The 19,929-nt window shown below is 46.0% G+C and overlaps 1 protein-coding gene across 1 annotated transcript in view; it reads right to left on the bottom strand.

Moving 5' to 3' along the window:
* The window catches only part of DOCK8 (dedicator of cytokinesis 8), a 210,029-nt gene extending 190,309 nt beyond the window's left edge, over positions 1-19,720 (bottom strand). Inside the window, exon 1 of the mRNA XM_046021705.1 lies at positions 19,591-19,720. Coding sequence (XP_045877661.1) covers positions 19,591-19,643 — 53 coding nt within the window. The 5' untranslated portion in view covers positions 19,644-19,720. The remainder of the gene's footprint in view (positions 1-19,590) is intronic.
* Positions 19,721-19,929: the final 209 nt, after the last annotated feature.

Genomic DNA, 19,929 nt, shown 5'->3' with positions numbered 1-19,929 from the left:
ACATAATCGCATTTAACCCCCTAACAACACTAGGAAACACAAGAGTATCTTTGAATAGATAAGGAAACTGAGGCCCAGAGAAACTAAGGGACTTGCTCAAAGCTGATCAGGAAGCAGTAAAATGGGCAATGGAACCCAGTCGTAACTCAAATATTCGTGTTCGCTCCAAAAATAACTTGATGTCTCCACAGCTCTCACCTTGTGTGATTTTCTTCACAGCAACTTAACACCACTCGACATTATATTATATGGTGACCTGTGTGTTTGTTATCTATTTCCCTCACTGGAACCTAAGTTCTATGAGGGTAGGATCTTTCTATATCCTCCGAGAGTAAAACAGTACCTGACACATAGTACGTGCTCAAGTAAATATTTGTCACATGAACAAATGGAGGAATGAATAAATAAGTTGTTGAGTTAATTAAAGAATTAGTAAGGGGACATAATAGAGAATTAAATGTCAGATTTTTCTTTAAAGATTTTACTTATTTATTTGAGAGAGAAGAGGAAGACTGAGTGATGGCGGAGGGAAAGAGAAGGAGAAGCAGATTCCCTGCTGAGCAGGGAGTCTGACATGGGGCTCAATCCCACGATCATAACTTGAGCCAAAGGCAGATGTTTAGCCAACTGAATCACCCAGGCACCCCCAAATGTCAGACTTAAACGTAAATAGCATATAACTCTGGCAATAAAAAAGAAAGTGTACTTAATAAATTATTTTTTCTAGGTGATCTCATACATTTATATAATTGTATTCTCTTTAAAAACATATGCATTTAACTGTCTCAAGAGGTCTAGTTTATAGATTCTTTTTTTTTAAAGATTTTATTTATTGACAGACAGAGATCACAAATAGGCAGAGAGGTAGGCACAGAGAGAGAGGAGGAAGCAGGCTCCCCGCGGAGCAGAGAGCCCAATGCAGGGCTCGATCCCAGGACCCTGGGATCATGACCCGAGCCGAAGGCAGAGGCTTTAACCCACTGAGCCACCCAGGTGCCCCTAGTTTATAGATTCTTGATACAGCTGGAAATGTTGGTAATTAATATCAGCATACTGATACCTTCAAATAGGAATGAGATTATCCAGAAAACCATTCACTTTAAAACTGGCTACAAGGAAACTTCAAGAATTAATAGTATTTGTCCAAGCCAAATTTATCTTTGGGTTCATTGACTCAATCACAATAATGGTTTCAGTTCGATCTTTTGAGGTTGATTTTTTACTTGAAGGTATCTATAAAAGATTGACCTTACCTGTTTGTATCTATTTGAATATAAACCATCTTTTGGTACTTCCCCCTAAGAATTAAGGAATGCCATCTTTTTCAAGGATTTTAAAATTTCCTTCTAAAGACAGATGTCACACAAAACCTTCCAGAAAGACAACTGGGCAGCTATATAAATCACTGAATAACCTTTGAGTCTGTGGTTCAATTTCCAGCATTTATCCTGAAGAATCATTCAAGATGGAAAAAAAAAAAAATTACAATCTATCTTCACAATGAAATGTTATGCATTCATTTAGAAATGTCATGCAAGAATATTTAGTGACATGAAAAGTTCATAATATATTTTTAAATTAAAAGGCAGGTTACAAAATAGTCTATAAGGCTGCTTCCAATTTTGTAGAAAATATGCATGTAATTGTATAAATACATATATATATATATATATATCTCAAGCTATTAAAAGTGACAAACTTTTGGTCAAAGAACTAGAAATTATTTATTTATTTGTTTATTTATTAGAGAGAGAGTGAGCAAGCAGGGAGGGGGAAGAGGCAGAAGGAGAGAGAGAATCTTAAGCAGGTTCTACTCTCAGCCCAGAGCCTGATGCAGGGGTTGAATCTCATGACCCTGAGATCAAGACCTGAACCAAAATCAAGAGTCAGACACTTAACTGGCTAAGCCATCCAGGCACTCCTAGAAATAATTTATATTTTAAAAATATTTGCTTCATGGGGTGCCTGGATGGCTCAGTGGGTTAAAGGCTCTGCCTTCGGCTCAGGTCATGATCCCAGGGTCCTGGGATCGAGCCCGCATTGGGCTCTCTGTTCAACAGGGAGCCTGCTTCCTCCTCTCTCTCTCTCTGCCTGCCTCTCTGTCTAGTTGTGATCTCTGTCTGTCAAATAAATAAATAAAATCTTTTAAAAATATTTGCTTCATGTGCATTCCTGCTTTTTCCATAATTCGCATGTATAGCTTTAGTCATAAGAAGCCATCTTTCACTTAAGGAAAGTCTAGGAAACAGGTCTGCAGTCTCCAATCTGTAACTCTAGCCACTAGTCTTCAGGATGAATCACATCTTCTCTGAACGGCTCTGCCTTCCCATATTTCTTCCCCATCTCTCATATAAAACATCCCTGGTGATCACAGGATGAGCCTTATCTAAGTGGCTCTACCGTTCCCTCTGCAGACTTTCAGAACTGCCCTGATTTTCCACAGAAGTTACTTTTTGGAAAAGGCAACAGTGTGTGTCTACCACCTCTTTCGGTTTTCAGAAGGTGTGATGTCATAGGGAAATTTAAGGTCCAAATTTCCCCTTGGCCTTTACATCTCTTTCCATTTGAGTGAGCTACAATGTGTGTGTGGTGTGTACGTGTGTAAATGCATACATGTGCGTGCATGTTCTGGGGCACAGGCTTTGTAAATGGGTTGAAACCTGACTTTATATTGTGGTGGTGGCTGTTTTTAACATTTCTCTACCCCTTGTGTTTGCTGTTGTTTCACTTTGTCCGTACTCACTCTTAGCTTTCTTTTCTGAGCACCTTCCTAGCTGGAGACCTGGTTGCAGGTATATCACACAGGACATGTTGACTAATCACAGAAACGTGGCACTCATTCACATTTTATTAATGTGTCATTAATATGTGTATTGTGCTCTTTGACTTAACGTACTGTTTTCATAGAGATTATATCATTTGACCCAATGACATAGGTATTATTCTGTTTTACAGGTGAAAAAACTTAAGACTCAGGGACATTAAAGAACTTTCACAAGATGCTCCCACCGAGAATCAGTGAAGGGGGACAGGAATCAGAAATGTTTGCCTCCCCAAGTTTCTGACTTGAAGGTCTATGCTCTCTCCTCCCTGCAGTGAGGGCTTTCTGAGTTGTTTATTACTACAAATGATAACATGAATGAGAAGATTGATTTCACAGGTTACTAAAATGATTAAAAGGCAAATAAAACAAGAGGATTCCTCAAACCCAAAGTAAGCCGGTCACAAAAAGCAAAGTGACTCAGCTTCTCATCAAAATTCTGTCACAGAGCGGAGCTGGGGCCATCACAAGGTCACCCCTCAAGTGGGAGTGAATGTTTTAGAATGCTTCTTTCTCTTAGATAACATCTTATTTCCTGCCAAATAAAAAATTCTCATTTAATCACCCAAAAGCTTTTAAAAGTATCTTAATCTTCTGGTTTTTCCTCAAATGCTTTTTAAATGCTTGTTCTCAGAAAAAAAAAAAAAAGTGATGAGCAACTTGGCTCCTTACCAATCTGTGGGGTTTCTAGAAAAGATTCACTTTCACATGGTACTTCTAGTGTCCTCAATTTCAATGAGATTTTAAGTTGTTTTTCTTTTTCCTACTACCAGCCACCCTACCTTAAAGGATGGGTATGCCTTGTATTCTGAATGGTTCCATCTGGAATCTCAGGTGCTTAGCTACAGACGTTTGGATATTGCTTCTCTGGTTGTTTCCACACCCATATCCCTGTGAGTTAGACCACATGGTCTTCATCTATCTGCCAACACAGCAAACCAGGCCTATCCATATGTTCATTGACATTTGGTTAACGGCCCCTCACTTGTGACTGGGGACCTGTGAGAGAGATGGCTAGTTGACCCCCAAAGATTCATGTTCCCCATTCCCAGGGAGGATCTGTTGCTAGCAAGTGACTGCCAGACAAGAACCATATCCACCAGCCCTCCTTGCATACCGGTAGACCTTGTGTGTGCCACTTTTAAGTTGAGGTGTTTAATGATTAGCTACAAAGTCTTTCACTGTGTCTTCATCTTGGCCATTGGCTGAATGATACCAGAGTAATCTAAAAGTGACAAGATGGCCAAGCTATAACATCGAAGCTGCCTGGGTCTCAGAGCCACTGCTTCGAGGAGAGCCACCTAACCTGCGTCCGTCAGTGACATAAATATAAAAGAAACATTTGTCGGGTGATTCCACTGAGATTTTGGGACTACTTGTTATGACAGCTCTTTTACCCTGATCATACTGGACCTATAAGCCCAGAAAACCCTCCTCAGGAGGCCTAGCTCATTAGGTCTGGATCATCCCTCCTCATTAGGATCCTGGAATTTGATGAGTCTGAATGTGACACGAGTATTAATGGGTTGGAGGTGGCACGATGCTACCACGGAAGTCCTGTCACTAATTCATGCCTGCTGCAGTCTGGGGGGCGGGGGACGATGCCTGAGACCGCTAATTGCCTATTAATAGCCATTATCCCCTTCCTTCTAACTCAACCCAGGTTTTGGTGGTGGTGGCAACGTGCTGGGCCACTAAAAACTGCATTGCCCAACCTCCCTTGTAGGCAGAGGTATCTCACCAAATGTGATCAATAGCAAATGTCCAGTTTCCAGTTTCTGGGAAAGTTCCTTAAAGGGGAGCAATGTTAGCCAACATGCCTCTCCGGCCTTCTGTCTTCTTCCTGTCCTCCATATTTTTCCAGTGCGTAGAGTTTCCAGAGCCACCTTACGACCACGAGCATGAGAGCCACACACTAAGGATGATGGGACAGAAAGACACAAGGTTTCCAGTGGCATCCTGGGCTCCCCTACCAAGTCTGGATTGCCAACCACTGGAGTTCTTCTTACATAAGAAAAATAAACTCTTCATCTGTTGAAGCCACTGTCTTGTAGGGTTGTCTGTTCCCTGCAGCAGCGGAAAGCAATCCTAGCTGTGATCCTTCGGACACAGACCACATCATATATCGTCCTGACAGGCTGGTCTTTCTGCCTTCCCTGCTGTGTTCTCTTCTTCTACTCACCTTACTGCTTCCCAGCCAGGGCTTACACTGGACCACCAAATCTCTAAGCCCGTAGGGTAACTCTTGAGAATAAAGAGCTCACTGACCCCATTTCTAGTCATTAGCCTCAAATCCTGCTCCTTGGAGTGACACCTGGGAATTTCCAGGTGCCCTGTCTCCTTAGTATCCTCCCACTGCTGCTTCACCTCTGCACCAGACGACTCTGCCATCTCGGCTCCATCGATGTAATTATGGGATTTAAAAGAAACCCAAGAAGTTATTAAGTTCATTCACCTGCCCCCAGGCAGGACTGTGATTAGCTCTTCCAGACATAGAGCTGACTTCCATGGGCCAGAGAAGTCTCTCACAAAGCATGACTCACTGGTAACTTTGAAGGAGTCCATTAAATCTGTTCTCAGTTTCCCAGCCAGTAAAATGGGTATTGTGATGTGAGCAGGGAATGACAAGACCTTCTGCTGAAATCCATGGAGTTTAAAGCGGAATATGTTTGCTTTCTTCAGTGCTGTAAAAGACTAAAATGGCCAAACATACCACACCTCCTCCTACTGAGAGAGCGAGTCTATCTCCCCACCCATTAAAGCTCGGTGGCCTTGTAACTTGTTTGAACCAACTAATGTGGTGGGAGGAATGTTGCGTAAGCTCTAAACTCAGCCTTCAGGAGCCTTGTGGCTTCCACTCTCCTCCTCTTAGAAAGCTCCCTCGATCCCAGAAGGAATAGCGAGCCGGACTCCTGGAGGATATGGACCGTGTGAAGAGGGACAGCAACAGCAAGGCTCCAAACTTGTGAGTGAGGCTATCAGAGACATTCCATTTCAATCAAGCCATCAGATAATGGCAGCCACACCAATGACCACAGCAAGACCAGCAGAACAGCCCCATGAGCCCAACCCGAACGGCCAACCCACAGAATCATGAGAAACAAGAAACTGCTGTTGCGCTACGTCAGTAAGCTTTGGGGTAACATATTAGTTTCCCAGGCTGCCCTGACACAATGCCACAAACCCAGTGCTATCTATTCCCTCGCTGTTCCGGAAACGGGAAGTCCAAAATCAAGGTATCGGCAGGACCATGCCCCAGGTCTGATGCTCAAGGGAAGAAACCTTCCTTGATTCCCTGTCTTCTGGGGGTTGCCGGCAGATCCGCGTTCCCTGGCTTGTGGAGGCGTGACTCCCGTCTCTGCCTCTGTCTTCACGTGGCCTCTCTGGCTCTGTGGCTCATCTTGTAAGGATGACACTGATTAGATGTGGGGCCGCCTTTAATACAGTATGACCTTATCTTAACTTACATCGGCAGAGACCCTCTTTCCAAAACAGGATGGCATTTGCTGGTACCAGGGCTCAGGAATCTTTGGGGAGAGACACAATTCGACCCACAACAGGTGGTTTGTTAGGTAGCAAAATAGAACTGATCCTGGTGCTCCTTCCTATAATTTTTGTCTTTCAAGCACAGAAATACAAAGACAATAAAATAGAAAGGATTATCGGTTCTGGAAGATAATACCTGACAGTGTCCAGAGAGAGTTTCAGAATCTCCCCGCAAGAGAACAGATAAACAGAATATTTTATTTATCCTTAAGGGTCTCAGCAGGGGCACAAAGAAAATTTTTTTATCCATCAGGCAGTATCAGATCTTATCTTTATCCACGTGTTAAGACTCATTTTATTGGAATGAAACCTACGTGCGCTTTCCCTCTCCGGTCGCAGCATGCTCTGTCCAGCATCTGTGTGACGCCTGTGCCAAAGTCAAAGGTCTGTTGGAACCTTCTGGTTACCGATGTCCCACTTTCTCTTCCGCCTCGTCCGAACTTTTTAAAGCTACCAGCTTCCTCCATTTCCCCTGCACTGACTCCCCTGCAGCCCTCTGAAATCTGACTTCCTTCCCCACAGCTTCACTAAAACTGCCGTTGCAGACCTTTACGCTGACCACCAGCAAGGCAAACCCAATGTCTCTTCCTTTGTCCTCTGACCTTTCGCATTGCCCTACTAGCTTGCTTTTCTAGCACTACCCTGTCCGCCAGGTCTGAGCCCAATACTTCTTCCTCTCTTTTTCCAGCTTTTCCCTCTTATACCAACTGGCTCGTGCCCCTCTCCCATTTTTTCCCTCTTCCCACTACATTTTCCCACCTTCACTGATGACTTCCTAATTAATAAGTGCCATCTGACCACTCATGCGAGCTCCAAGACTACATCTCAAGCTACCCTATAAGATACGTTGTATACTTTATGCTTCTCTGTATCGATCAGAGTAGGCTTGGTTATGCTATCATAACGAATAGTCCAAAAATCTTCGTGGCTTATAAATACAAAGACCTCCAGAGAGCAAGTGCGGCCCTCCCCTGACGGTCCTGACTCCAGGGCATAGGCTACGGACCCATCTGGAACATTGCTGACGGAGCAGAACAGGGAGAGGAGGCCATGGCAGAGGCCAGCCTGGCTCCTGACGTTTCACCTCCAAGTGACCACAGTAAGTAAGTAAGGGTCAAGGATAGGGCCACGAGCAAGACAGACAAGGTTCTTGTTCTACAAGAAGTCATTTTCCAGGGATGCCTGGGTGGCTCAGTTGGTACAGCGACCGACTCTTGGACTCTTTGATTTCGGCCTGGGTTGTGATCTCAGGGTCATGAGCTCGAGCCCTGCGTCAGTTCTCAGCGCGGAGTCTGCTTGACATTCTCTTTCCCTCTCCTCCTCCTTACCGGCAGGAAGGTGAAAAGTGAAATCCTCTCGCAGGGCAAGAGGGCTAACTACACACCAGCGTGCAGCCTCCTATGTTCTCCTAAACAAAAACTCTACGAGAGAAGCACCAAGTCAGCCACCCAAAACGTACTCGGATTCCAGGTTTTCATAATGACTCATTGCCACCATCCTTACGCAGTTTCCCCAAGTGGAAATCTTGGCGTTATCTCTTTTAGAAATCTCACCTTTCCCAGTTACAAAACTTTGTAGGAAAATATACATACCACGCAAACACATGCTTCACATACCAGGAAACAAAAATCATCAGTCATACAACTAACTCCCCAGGTGTAACACTGATAACCCATCCACATATGTCCTTCTGGTCTCCTTATCATATGCATTGATCTGTTATCTCTACAGGAGATATATACATATTTATTTTTCAATATGAATGATTTCATACCATACACACAGCTCTGTGGCTATCAAAATCTATCAAGATAATTGCAATATTTTCTTGCAAATTTAAGTGTCCCGCTCTGACCTCTCTCCTGAGTCTCAGATTGCTAAATAAAACTACATAATAGGAAATTTCCTACTACTATATTCCCTACATAGTAGAAAATTCCATTTGCGTTGCTCATATGCATTTTAGACTTAGTATGCCTCCAACTAAACTCTTGATTCACCCCCAAAAGCCTGCTCCTCACCCAGTCTTTTCAATTTCTGTGCAAAGCATCCATGTCCTGGGTTGCCTGCATGGCTCACCGGGTTAAAGCCTCTGCCTTCCACTCAGGTCATGATCCCAGGGTCCTGGGATCGAGCCCTGCATTGGGCTCTCTGCTCGGCGGGGAGCCTGCTTCCTCCTCTCTCTCTCTGCCTACTTGTGATCTCTGTCAAATAAATAAAAAATAAAATCTTAAAAAAAAAAAAAAAGCATCCCTGTCCACCCAGAACTCCACCCCCAGAGACATAGTGATTTCCCTTTTTCTCCCACTGTTCCCGGACCACACCTAACCCATCTGCTCAATCTCCAAGCTGTATCTCTGACCTGACGGCCCTCTCCCCTGCAGACCCAGCTGCCACCATCATCGGTCCCCTAGAACCTGACTCCTGGTTCCCACCCTTCACTTCTCTATGGGGAAGCCAGAGTGTGCTTTTAAACCCAAAAGTCAACTGAGTCATGCCTCTGTCATAGAAACCTTCTCACTGCACTGAGAGTGAATACTTAGTACTCTCCCCACGACTTGTACAGATTTGGTTGCTGCCGGCTTTTCTCCTCTTCTCTCCCACTCTCCCTTCACCGGCTCTACTCCAGTCACACGGGCTCTTTCTTTTCCTCCAGCACACCAGACTTACTCTTACTCCAGCCACGGCCCTTGCTGATTCCCCGGCCCAGTGCCAGTCCCTGTCACTGACCCACTCGGGGAGGCCTCCCTCGTCCCTTCTATTGAGGTACCCACACTCTCCACACGGCTCTTGAGCATTCTCTGCATAGCACTCATTTTATCTGTATTTCCTTGTTTCTTTCCTGCTTTATGATCTTCCCACTGGAAAATGACTTCTTTTATTTTTTTTTTTATTAAAGGTTTTATTTATTTTATTCAGAGAGAGAGCAAGTGTGTGAGAGGGGCTGGGGCAGAGGAGAGGGAAAGAGAATGTCAAGCAGACTCCGCGCTGAGAACTGACGCAGGGCTCGAGCTCATGACCCTGAGATCACAACCCAGGCCGAAATCAAAGAGTCCAAGAGTCGGTCGCTGTACCAACTGAGCCACCCAGGCATCCCTGGAAAATGACTTCTTGTAGAACAAGAACCTTGTCTGTCTTGCTCGTGGCCCTATCCTTGACCCTTAAAACACTGCCAGGCACACAGCAGGCTATAGCCAATGTTCATGACACGAGCTAATGAGTAATTATTTAGGTGCTTCTCAAGTCCAGTTGATTTCCTTTGAAGTATCTGGGGACACAGTCCCCTCTCAGTCCTTTCTCGTGACCAGAGCCTAATCACAGACCTCACTACCTCACCATGGGGATGACTGGGGTCCCCTCCAGATCCATCTCACTGAGCTCCCCCTACCTACCCCTTCCGCTCCTGGTTGGCCAGTTAATCTTCCCATTACACCAGTTTCATCTGCCACTCCCTCCCCCCCCCCCCCCCCCCCCCCCCCCCCGCCTCTGGGCCTGGCTGAACCCCTCCAGGGCTGGTGGAATTCCCTCCACCCGCCCCGGCTTCTGTCAACACTCTGGCCCTTCTCCCCACCCAGCCATAAGAACTCCATCTCCTTATGCAAGCTGCTCACTCCCACTGAATTCTGGGAAGCAGATACTGGTTGCTGTTTTTTCCCTCCTCACACTGCCTAGAGAAAGTTAAAGATAAAAAAAAAAAAAAAAACTCTTGTGAGTTGAACAAAGTGATTGACAAGAGAGCCACACACAACAGCTAAAGTGGAAACCCCCTGTAAAGGGATAGCGTGAGAACAGGCAGTGATGTGGAACAAAAGAGGGCAATACTAGTAGGTCAAGCAATCCAGGGAGCACCTCAACAGGGAGGCGACAATCTTGTTCCCTCAGAGAACAGATGACCGCCACTGCCTTGAAACACGTCTGTGAACTCACGGGAGAAGGTACATTTTTAGTGGACTTGGAGTCTGATGTTTTCTGCTAGCAGAAGGGAAAGCAGACGGTCATGCTGGTGCAAATCCCTGCCCCTGTAGGCAGCCCTGGTTGGACTCCCCAGCGACCCAGGACCCCAGGGAGAGGAGCTATCGTCTTGGTGAGAGCTCAACTTCTCTTGAGTTCTCAAGGACAGCGCCAAGAACCCAAGGCAGACAGCTAGAACACTTCTCCCACAGAAGGGGTTTTCTGGGTGCAGACTGCTTCCCTGTGACCTGTGCCCTGTGTCACAGCAAGGCAAAGCGGTGATTTGGAGGACAGACCTGCTATCTATGACCGTTCTTCTCATTTTTTCTCACAGGAGGTCTGATGCCCCAGGGGACTACATCTCCCTGTTCAAACAGGGGAGAATCCAGCCCAACCGTGCAGTCCTACCCATGCCAGAGAAGCCACACAATTCTTAGCAAACACCATACCCTCTTTTGCTAATCTACCTACTTTCTCTAATCAAATGTCCAGGCAATGAGGCAGCTGTTTCTATGTTTTAAAAACATATTATTCTATTCTATGTTTTAAAAACCATATTACTGGGGCACCTGGGTGGCTCAGTTGGCTAAGGGTCTGCCTTCAGCTCAGGTCATGATCCCGGGGTCTTGGGATCAAGCCCCACGTCCAGATTCCTGCTCAGCAGGAAGTCTGCTTCTCCATCTCCCTCTCCCTTGGCCCCTAACTCCACTCATGCTCTCCCTATCTCTCAAATAAATTTAAAAAATAAGATCTTTAAAAAATGACATATTATTAAAAATAAACATGTTATCAACTCAACTCCTTATCTCAGGTCAAATGCAAATCAGCAGATGGAGAAAAAAAAATTTTTTTTTAATTTCCTGGCTTTTCCAGGAAATGAATAATGTGACTATAATGTAAGGAGTGATTGAGAAAAGCATGACCAGACTGTACACATCTAAATACCTGTCGTGGGTTGTTTCTTTTTTCTTAAGATTTTATTTATTTATGTGACAGACAGAGATCACAAGTAGGCAGAGGCAGAGAGAGAGAGAGAGAGAGAGAGAGGGAAGCAGGCTCCCCGCTGAGCAGAAATCCCGATGCAGGGCTTGATCCCAGGACCCCGAGATCATGACCTGAGCCGAAGGCAGAGGCTTAACCCACTGAGCCACCCAGACGCCCCTCATTGGTTGTTTCTTACAACGTCACGCAAGAAGAACGCGCAGTCTATTCTGAAAGAGCTGTCTTCCTGAAATCATCTCCGGAGCTCTTCTTGGCAACTGCTTTCTTAGTTACTTGAAGAGGCCACTAAAAACCAGTTCTGTGATTCTACAGTTATATCTTTCCATTAACTCAAACTGAGATTATCTAATTTCACAGACCTGATCAAATGCTAATGACTTTGGCTCATGCCAGAAACCACACAATATATCATTTATGGATGTGTGTCCATGTGCGCGCACACACATCCACACACTAAAAGTACAACTTGGTGGTAGTGCTGGCCTCTGGAGGAGCAAAAAGAAAGAACAGGATGGGAGAGCAGAATACGGGGCCTTCAGATTTATCTGTAATGTCCTTTTTTTTTTTTTTTTCATTTAGAGATATCTAAGACAAAAGTCACAAATGTTGGGACACCTGGGTGGCTCAGTCAGTTAAGCGCCCACCACCTGGTCTTACTCAGCTCAGGTTGTGATCTCAGGGTCGTGAGATAGAGCCCCGAATGGAGCTTACTTTAAAAAAAAAAAGTGGGGGTACCTGGGCGGCTCAGTGGGTTAAGCCTTGGGCTCAAGTCATGGTCTCAGGGTCCTGGGATCGAGTCCCACATCGGGCTCCCTGCTAAACAGTAAGCCTGCTTCCCATCTCTCTCTGCCTGCCTCTCTGCCTACTTGTGTTCATTTTCTCTCTCTCTCTCTCTTTCTCTCTCCCTCTGCCAAATAAATAAATAAAATCTTTTTTTTAAGTGACCAAAAGTTCACATTTGTTCATTCTGTTCAGCAGGTCCTCTGGTACCTGCCATGTTACCATCTCTCTAAATTTGCTACATTTCTGAAACTTTCCAAGCAAGGGAAAAAGCAGATTCTCCATCAAGGGAAAAAGCTTTCATGCCACTGAGCTTATTTTTTAGAATAAATGTACTCTAAACTTTGAGAGCAGTTCTTAAAGGACCTCCAAGAATGTTCTGGATGGATTCTGAGAATAAGCAGCACGAAGCCAAAATGAGCACTTTAAAAGCACAATGTCCCAAAGGGCAAGGCTAGGAGGCAAAGGAAGTCTCCCTCCTTTCTCAGTCCTTAATCTTGGGTCAATGTCCTTGTTCCTTGCAGGCAAGGCCACGACTTCCATGACCTGCTTAGAACAGAGTAAGGCTCATTAGCTGGAGTGCATTCATGAATATGACCTCAAACTTAGGAGCCTAGGATTTGCAAAACCTCCCAACTCATCGAGGCACCAGAAAGTCAATAGATGGAAGAAAGAAGTTGATTACAGTTCTGCATTTCTTGATCTAGTTCCAGTCGAGCCTGAATACCATCAGGTAACCTGTTCCCTATTTTTTATCTTTGACCTCTTGCATAGGAAGAACAATAAATTGTATCCTTCGGATGATAAGAGCACTTGTGAAGCCTCTGGAGGTTTCTGAGCAGAGCAACACTAACATGTTGTATAAACATAGGGTCAATCCCAGAGCCAGAGGGACCCAAAAAAGTGTGGAAGAAGGCCAGTCTCTGTATACCCGGATCCAAGAGGAAACACAGTGAATGACGTCATCTGGATCTTATTTGTGACAGACAGGGATTTTGATTCCCCACCTGCCGTTTCACCTCAAAGAGGAAGCGTTTATGCGAAGGACAGGTAGATTAGATTAGATTGGGACTGCAGAAAGTGAGTGAAAGTGTGACAACTAGAATCTAAGAGAGAATGAAGAAAGTTAAGTCACTAGAACAATCTACTTTTATCATTAACCCACCTATTCAACCAACAAAGGCAGAGACCGAGGAAGATGGAGATTACCACCATCTTTAGTTGTCTATCAGACAAAAGAAGGAGAAATGTATGACCATTTCAATCCCTGAAGCATGACTTCAGAGGTCACGCAAGGATCTGGCAGAGACGTTAAACCGGAAGAAGTAAGAGACATTGAAGGGCAGGGGTCAAGCTTGCAAATAAAGATTTAAAAGAATGATAAAACCCACCAGGGGTGTGAATGTGAGGAAATGATCAGTCTTCCGGCTAGGGTGCCAGGTGAAGCAGAAGTAACTGTAACTTTCCTGGGAGACAATTTGTCCATGTGTATCAAAAACTTAAAAAAGTTTCTTTGACAAGGCAAGGCCACTCCCAGAATTTCTAAGGTAGAGCTAACACATCAAGATGTATGTTTAAGATATTCCATCAACCTCTGTCCGTTACTGTGAAAAACCAGAAACTCTCTTGAGGCACAATAACAGAAAATGAATTCAATAAATCATTGTCTATGCAGTCAGGGCAGTTTTACAGGGCCTTATGCAAATGATAGCATAGATCTACATTGACTGACATGGAGAGTTGTTCAGGGTATTTTAAAATTAAAAAAAAAAAAAAGCCCTAAAGCAGCACGCACAATACGATCTTATTTTTGTAAAAAATGGGAGGATATACATGCAAAGGTTAGCAGCTCTGATTTATGGGTGGTCGACATTTTTGCTTACTTGTTTCCTATTTCTGATGTTGAACATGGATGAAAAGAACAAAGGGCAAGGGAAGCTCTGTTTCTACCACCACTAATCCTGCTTTTTTGGTCCTGCGTCTGATCTGAGTGCAGTAAGACACGATATCCTATGCCAACTTTATCAATTTGTTTGATTTCACCAAACGCGGGCATACAGATACCTTCATATGCACTTTCAGAAATTTCAGCCTGTTTTTAGTCTGTGTGTCCCCAAGTCTCCAAACTGTCCAAACTGTGAGAACTCCAGAAGCAGAGGGACCACACTTGCCACAGCTGTATAAACGTGTGCCTCTCCCTAGACCCTAGAGAACACTCGTGGCTGCCGGTTGCTAATAAATTAGACTAGACACTTGTGGGAACTGGCAAAGTACATTCTGTTGCTTTAACCCTTTCCTACTGACCAAAACATAATAAGCTCCTGATCGGTTGCCACTGGAAAGAACTAAGGGTTCCCGTTTCTTAGGCTTCTTCGGCAAGAAGTCTGAGCATCACATCCCTGCCTCCTCGCAATCCCTGTTAAACAAGAGGATGGGAAGATGGGGAGCTCGTCACATGACCCCATTCCACCACTAGCTCTGTCTGGGGAGCTGAGATGGGACACCCAGGTCCCTGGAGCTCCACCTCTCCCCCCAGGTGACGCAATTATATTTGCTTTCCACAGGTAACCACATGATGCAATTATACGTCTATGTTCCATGGAGAAGTGAACGGTCGTTCAGCACATGCATGTGAACTCTCAGAGCTCAGAGAACTCCAAAGGAAGGACATGTCACCCTGGCAGAAGGTTCTTTCATTTGCACTTGACGCCCAAAATTCAAGGAGCTGTCCCAAGAAGGTGGAAGAAAGCGATTCAGAAAGTGAAAGACCAAAATCCTGAGTTTGATTGCCGAAAGCCTCGTGTGTTGGCCGTTGGTCTAGAACATGTCTGACAAATCACGCAGTTCCAGAAAACACCAAGACTCCGCTCCGTCCTCACTACTAATGAACAGCCTGTTTCCCTGCTGACATGCATTTAAACATAGATTTCTACACCTACGTTATCTTCATAGACAAAATAGCATACATATACTTCTCAGGGAGCTCTCTATACCTTCATCTTGTTCTGGTCCTTATGCCCAAAATCACTGGGATTCTTGAATGCAATGTTTTCGCGTTTCCTTGTTTTTGTCTTCCAGAAAATAATGGTGATTATTTTGTCCCTTTTCTACAGCAGTGCAATGTAGATGGATAAAGTTCTTAGTACAATGCTTGGCACATAGCGAGCAGTGAATAGACATTACTTATTTTATTATTATCTTAAAACTGAGATGACAGCATGGGATAGAGATTAAAGGACAGGATTTTGAAGCCAGGCTGCCTGCATTTGAACCCCAGCTCTGCCCTTCATTAGCTATTTTGTGACTTTGGACAATTTTTAGGACTTCTCTGTACTCAGTTTCTCCATGTGTAAAATGGAAGCAATTAATTATTCATAATTCATGGGGTAAATGAATCATAATGTGCCAAGATTTAAACTGCCATACAGTAGCCATGTCATAAGTATAAGCTGTTATTATTTATTCCTTTCAATCCTGAGTCTCCAGAAGATCCTGTATGTTTTTTCTGCCTTCTGCCTTTTGCTCTCTTTACCTGGAGTCCTTATTTACTTTAATATGTGCTACACTCTATTATCTCTTCTGTGTGTGAAAGAAAACCAGATTTCACTTAACGAATTTTCAAAATACTACTAATAATTTTTATAATCTATGGAAGCATTAAATGCCAGGAAAGAAGAAGGGTAGTTGATAAGACGTGGTGCTCATACAAGGACTGTATTATGACATTTAAGGCAGCGGTGTTTGAAATCCCAAATGCAAACATTACCGTGAATTTCTTAACTCAACCTAGTCCTTCTTTTGGGTACAGGAATTCAGCCACAATTACGTAGAAAGGAAGACGAGTACATGACACTTATACAGAATTAAATTTTACTTCTCCAGATCAGATCTTTTCCCCATATCTCCCTGAGACACGGGTTCTAGAGAAATGTTTAACTGTAATGAGTCATTCGATTGCATCAAAAAATTTTACTCTGTGCTCAGAACAAAACAGAAAGACCTATAGGATGGGACTCTCTACCAACATGTGGATTTCCAAAATACGGGAATTTAGGCTTCATCAGAGCCTGAGAGAGCCGTGGCAATCGTGGGGGATGGGCACTGGTGGGCGTTCCCAGGTTCCTATTTTGCTTTGGCCCTGCCCCTACACTGAGCAATGTCGCTTACAGGAAACCACAGAATTTGGGAACAGTGGGGGACGCTCGTTTCCCACTGTGAGTTAATCTGCTCACTCTTTCCTGAGGTTGGTGCAGGCAGAATGAGCTCTTTACAGATAAAAATTTTAATATATCAGATTTGAATATTTCCATAACAGGAAGCATGCTGATTTTATCCCCCTCCCCAACAAACATTTTTCAAGGGATAGTTCATCTCATTCTGAATAGAAAGGTGAAAAAAGGGGCGCCTGGGTGGCTCAGTGGATTAAGCTGCTGCCTTCGGCTCAGGTCATGATCTCAGGGTTCTGGGATGGAGCCCCGCATCGGGCTCTCTGCTCCGCAGGGAGCCTGCTTCCTCCTCTCTCTCTGCCTGCCTCTCTGCCTACTTGTGATCTCTCCGTCAAATAAATAAATAAAATCTTTAAAAAAAAAAAAAGAAAGGTGAAAAAATAGGAACCCATGCTAAATGTAGTGAGGGCCATATTTCAACACTGAGTAGGCATGCAAGGGAAAACATTCTCTTTTCCAACTGCAAAATTGCAAAATGTCACATTGGTGGTTTAAAAAACCGATCAGAACACAGAAAAGTTTGTCAGGGCTGCTAATGAGACGACAGTCTTTTAAAAAAAGTAATTCCCTGCTTGCTTTTATGGGGAATTATCATGGCTCATGCATCCAGATAGCACATATGCCCAATTAAGAGCACAGTTTCTGGAGTAGTTTGTAATCCCTACTACTGTTGCTTGTGTGGCCTTGACCAAATCACATGGCCTTTTGCAAACTGCCTCTCCAGTCTTCATTGTCCTTTTATATGAGCTTTCATGTGAGTCTCCCAGGACTTTTGTAAGGATTTAGTGGCATAAGCCATGAAGCACATCACAGTGTCTAGGACAGAGTAAAGGATCAATAAATAGTGAGTTTTTATATGATACTAATACTAGGTATGTCCTTACCAATCCACTCCTTCGCACAATACTTTCTGCTAAGCTCCTTAGTATAACTCTTCACCTGATACACAAATGCTTCAAAAGGGAAAGCAGACCACTCCCTCCCACCAAGGAATATCCAATCCTTTTTCTTGCCTGAGGATTAGGGAACCTTTCCTACTTCACTTGAATGGGGCTCTTCTTCAAATTACATCACACACCCTGTTCCATTGGGTGTGTCTCGTGAGCTCAGCACCGGGATGGAAGTCATATGAGGGAAAACACCCACCCCAGCAGCTCCAACCTCTTGCTGGCAACGGCAGACACAGCCCAAAGTGCTCTCCAACGTCAGCTTCCTCTCCTACCCTTCTCCCCTCGGCTCTCAAAAATGACGAAGTTAGAGACAGTGATGAAGCTGATGGCAATGTCAGTGGGGACAGCCGATATTCAACACGTATTCTGAGCCACGCACTACAGACACTGTATAGACATTATTTCACTCAACCTTCCCAACGGTCATAAGAAGTAGGTCCTATGATTATCCCCTTTGACTATAAAGAAACCAAAGTTTAAAGAGATTAAATAACAGGCCTGGGGTCACACCGCGTGTAGCAAGGGGCGACAATGCAAGCCGGTCTGAGGTCAGCCAAGATCTTTATTCTTAACCCCCAGGCCACGTCCAACCCCACGGCTGCATTCGAGTGTCTACAGCATTGGCGTGTCTACAGCACTGGCGCAGGTCCTGATGTTCCCCCCGGATCAACTCCACCAAACCCCACAGTCTCCAACATCCTTCTGTCCCAGCCACGCCTCCTAACCTAAAATTCACAGGACGGAGGAGCAGCAGCTGTGGCAAGTGGGACACCCATTACTTTGATTCCCATACACTTTGATTCCCATACTCCCCAAAGGAGTTTGTTGCCCCTTCTGGTTTGCAACAGCCATGAACCCTAATGCAAAAACAAAACAAAACAAAAACAAACAAACATCCCCATAGGCAGAGATTCCTGATGGACTTCATGCCTCTTAACTAGTCCTTTAGTATTCTAACATTAATATACAAGGCACATTAATAATTAAATTCATTTTAAAGATGAAGAAATAGTAACGCACCAAGAATGCTTTGCCCACAGCTACCCAGCAGGTGGACATCAACCAGGAAAGAAGCCCAGTGGGCCCTGGGGAGGTCCTTACCGCCTGACTATTGGGGGCATCTAATGCCTTGTGGCTGCATGCATTCCTTACACACGTACTGTGCCAACTACCCTCTCGCCCGCTCGGCTAAAAGAGGAATAACACGTCCTAGAGCTCTGAGGGCACCGTACAATAATAAGTTGACGCTTCAGGCCCCCGCTCGTGTTATGTTTTCACCGGACAGTCTCAATTTCTCAGGGCAAGACAAAAATGTCCCCCAATACTCGTCAGCAGTTCTCAGCGGAGGGACTGCAGCTGCGGCACGTCGGCGAGAACTTGGAGCTGCAAACGCGCTCGCATTGAGTGGTGCGACTCGGACGCGGAGGTGGATTCACTGTCCTTCGCTCTTTGCCCAAGCGCTGGAAATGCAAAAAATGCCAGCCACAGGCCATTCCTTTTTGTTTATTTAAATGGAGAATTTTTTTTTAATTTTTTTAAAATTTATTTGAGAGAGAAATCACAACTAGGCAGAGAGGCAGGCAGAGAGAGAGGGGGAAGCAGGCTCCCTGCCGAGCAGAGAGCCCGATGCGGGGCTCGATCCCAGGACCCTGAGATCATGACCTGGGCCAAAGGCAGAGGCTTAACCCACTGAGCCACCCAGGCGCCCTTAAATGGAAAATTTTTAAAAAATCACTTTTTCCACTTCACGGCTCCTTTGGACCAGGGAATAAAAATAGCGAAGTCAACAGGAACCAAACTTCTTCGGGGGGGGGGGCGGTGCGGGGGGGCGGGTGGTGAAGAGCCCGACTCAGAACAGCCAAAGTCCTCCAGCCGCTGCCTGGAAACTCAACTCTCATTGCAACCGCTTCTCGACTTGCCCCATCTCACAGCGGCCTCCAAAGCCGGCGCAGTTTAGAAGGAAGTCCGCGGCGAGCCCAGCAACAGCTCACCCCGCGCCCTTCACCCTCCCCGGCGCGGCCACCTGTGCGAGGCGGGGTCCGGGAGGCAGGTGGCCCCGAGGGCTCGCTCAGGGAAGGGACGGTGGTGGCCGGGACTCCCGGGAGGGCTGGAATCGTCTGGGAGGCGCGCGGGCGGGGGGGCGGGGGACGCGCGCGGAGACTGTCGCGCGCTCAGCGGCCCCAGCGCGGCCGCCTCGCCGGGGGGCAGGGGGGCGCTCCGCGGGTCTCAGGTGCACCCCACCTTGGCGTCCCCCGGACTCGGTCTCCGCTCGGTCCGCCGGGGCGGGACGGCGGCGCAGCGGGGCGCGTCTTACCTGTTGATCTTGAGCGCGAACGCGCGCCGCTCTGCGCGCGGCAGCGTGGCCATGGCCCGCGCGCGGCTGCTCGGCCTCTAGGGGCGCGGGGCGCGGACGGCGGGGGCCCGGCGCGCAGCGGAGCCGCTGCAGCGCACGCCGAGCGGGACGCGAGCCTCATCTGTCAGTCGGCGCTGGAAACTTCCGCATTTCCACCTTCGGCGCTGCGGTCACCGCGGGGGAGGGCCCAGCCTCGGAGCGGCGGCCGCGAGCTCGGCCAGTCCCCCGGCGCCCGGCCCCGCACGCAACGAGCGGCGGGCGAGAGGGTGTGGACACGCCGCGGAACTGCCCTCCGGATGC

This window comes from Meles meles, chromosome 11, assembly GCF_922984935.1.
Source record: "Meles meles chromosome 11, mMelMel3.1 paternal haplotype, whole genome shotgun sequence".
Classification (NCBI taxonomy): domain Eukaryota; kingdom Metazoa; phylum Chordata; class Mammalia; order Carnivora; family Mustelidae; genus Meles; species Meles meles.
This window is presented reverse-complemented; position numbering and strand designations above follow the sequence as displayed.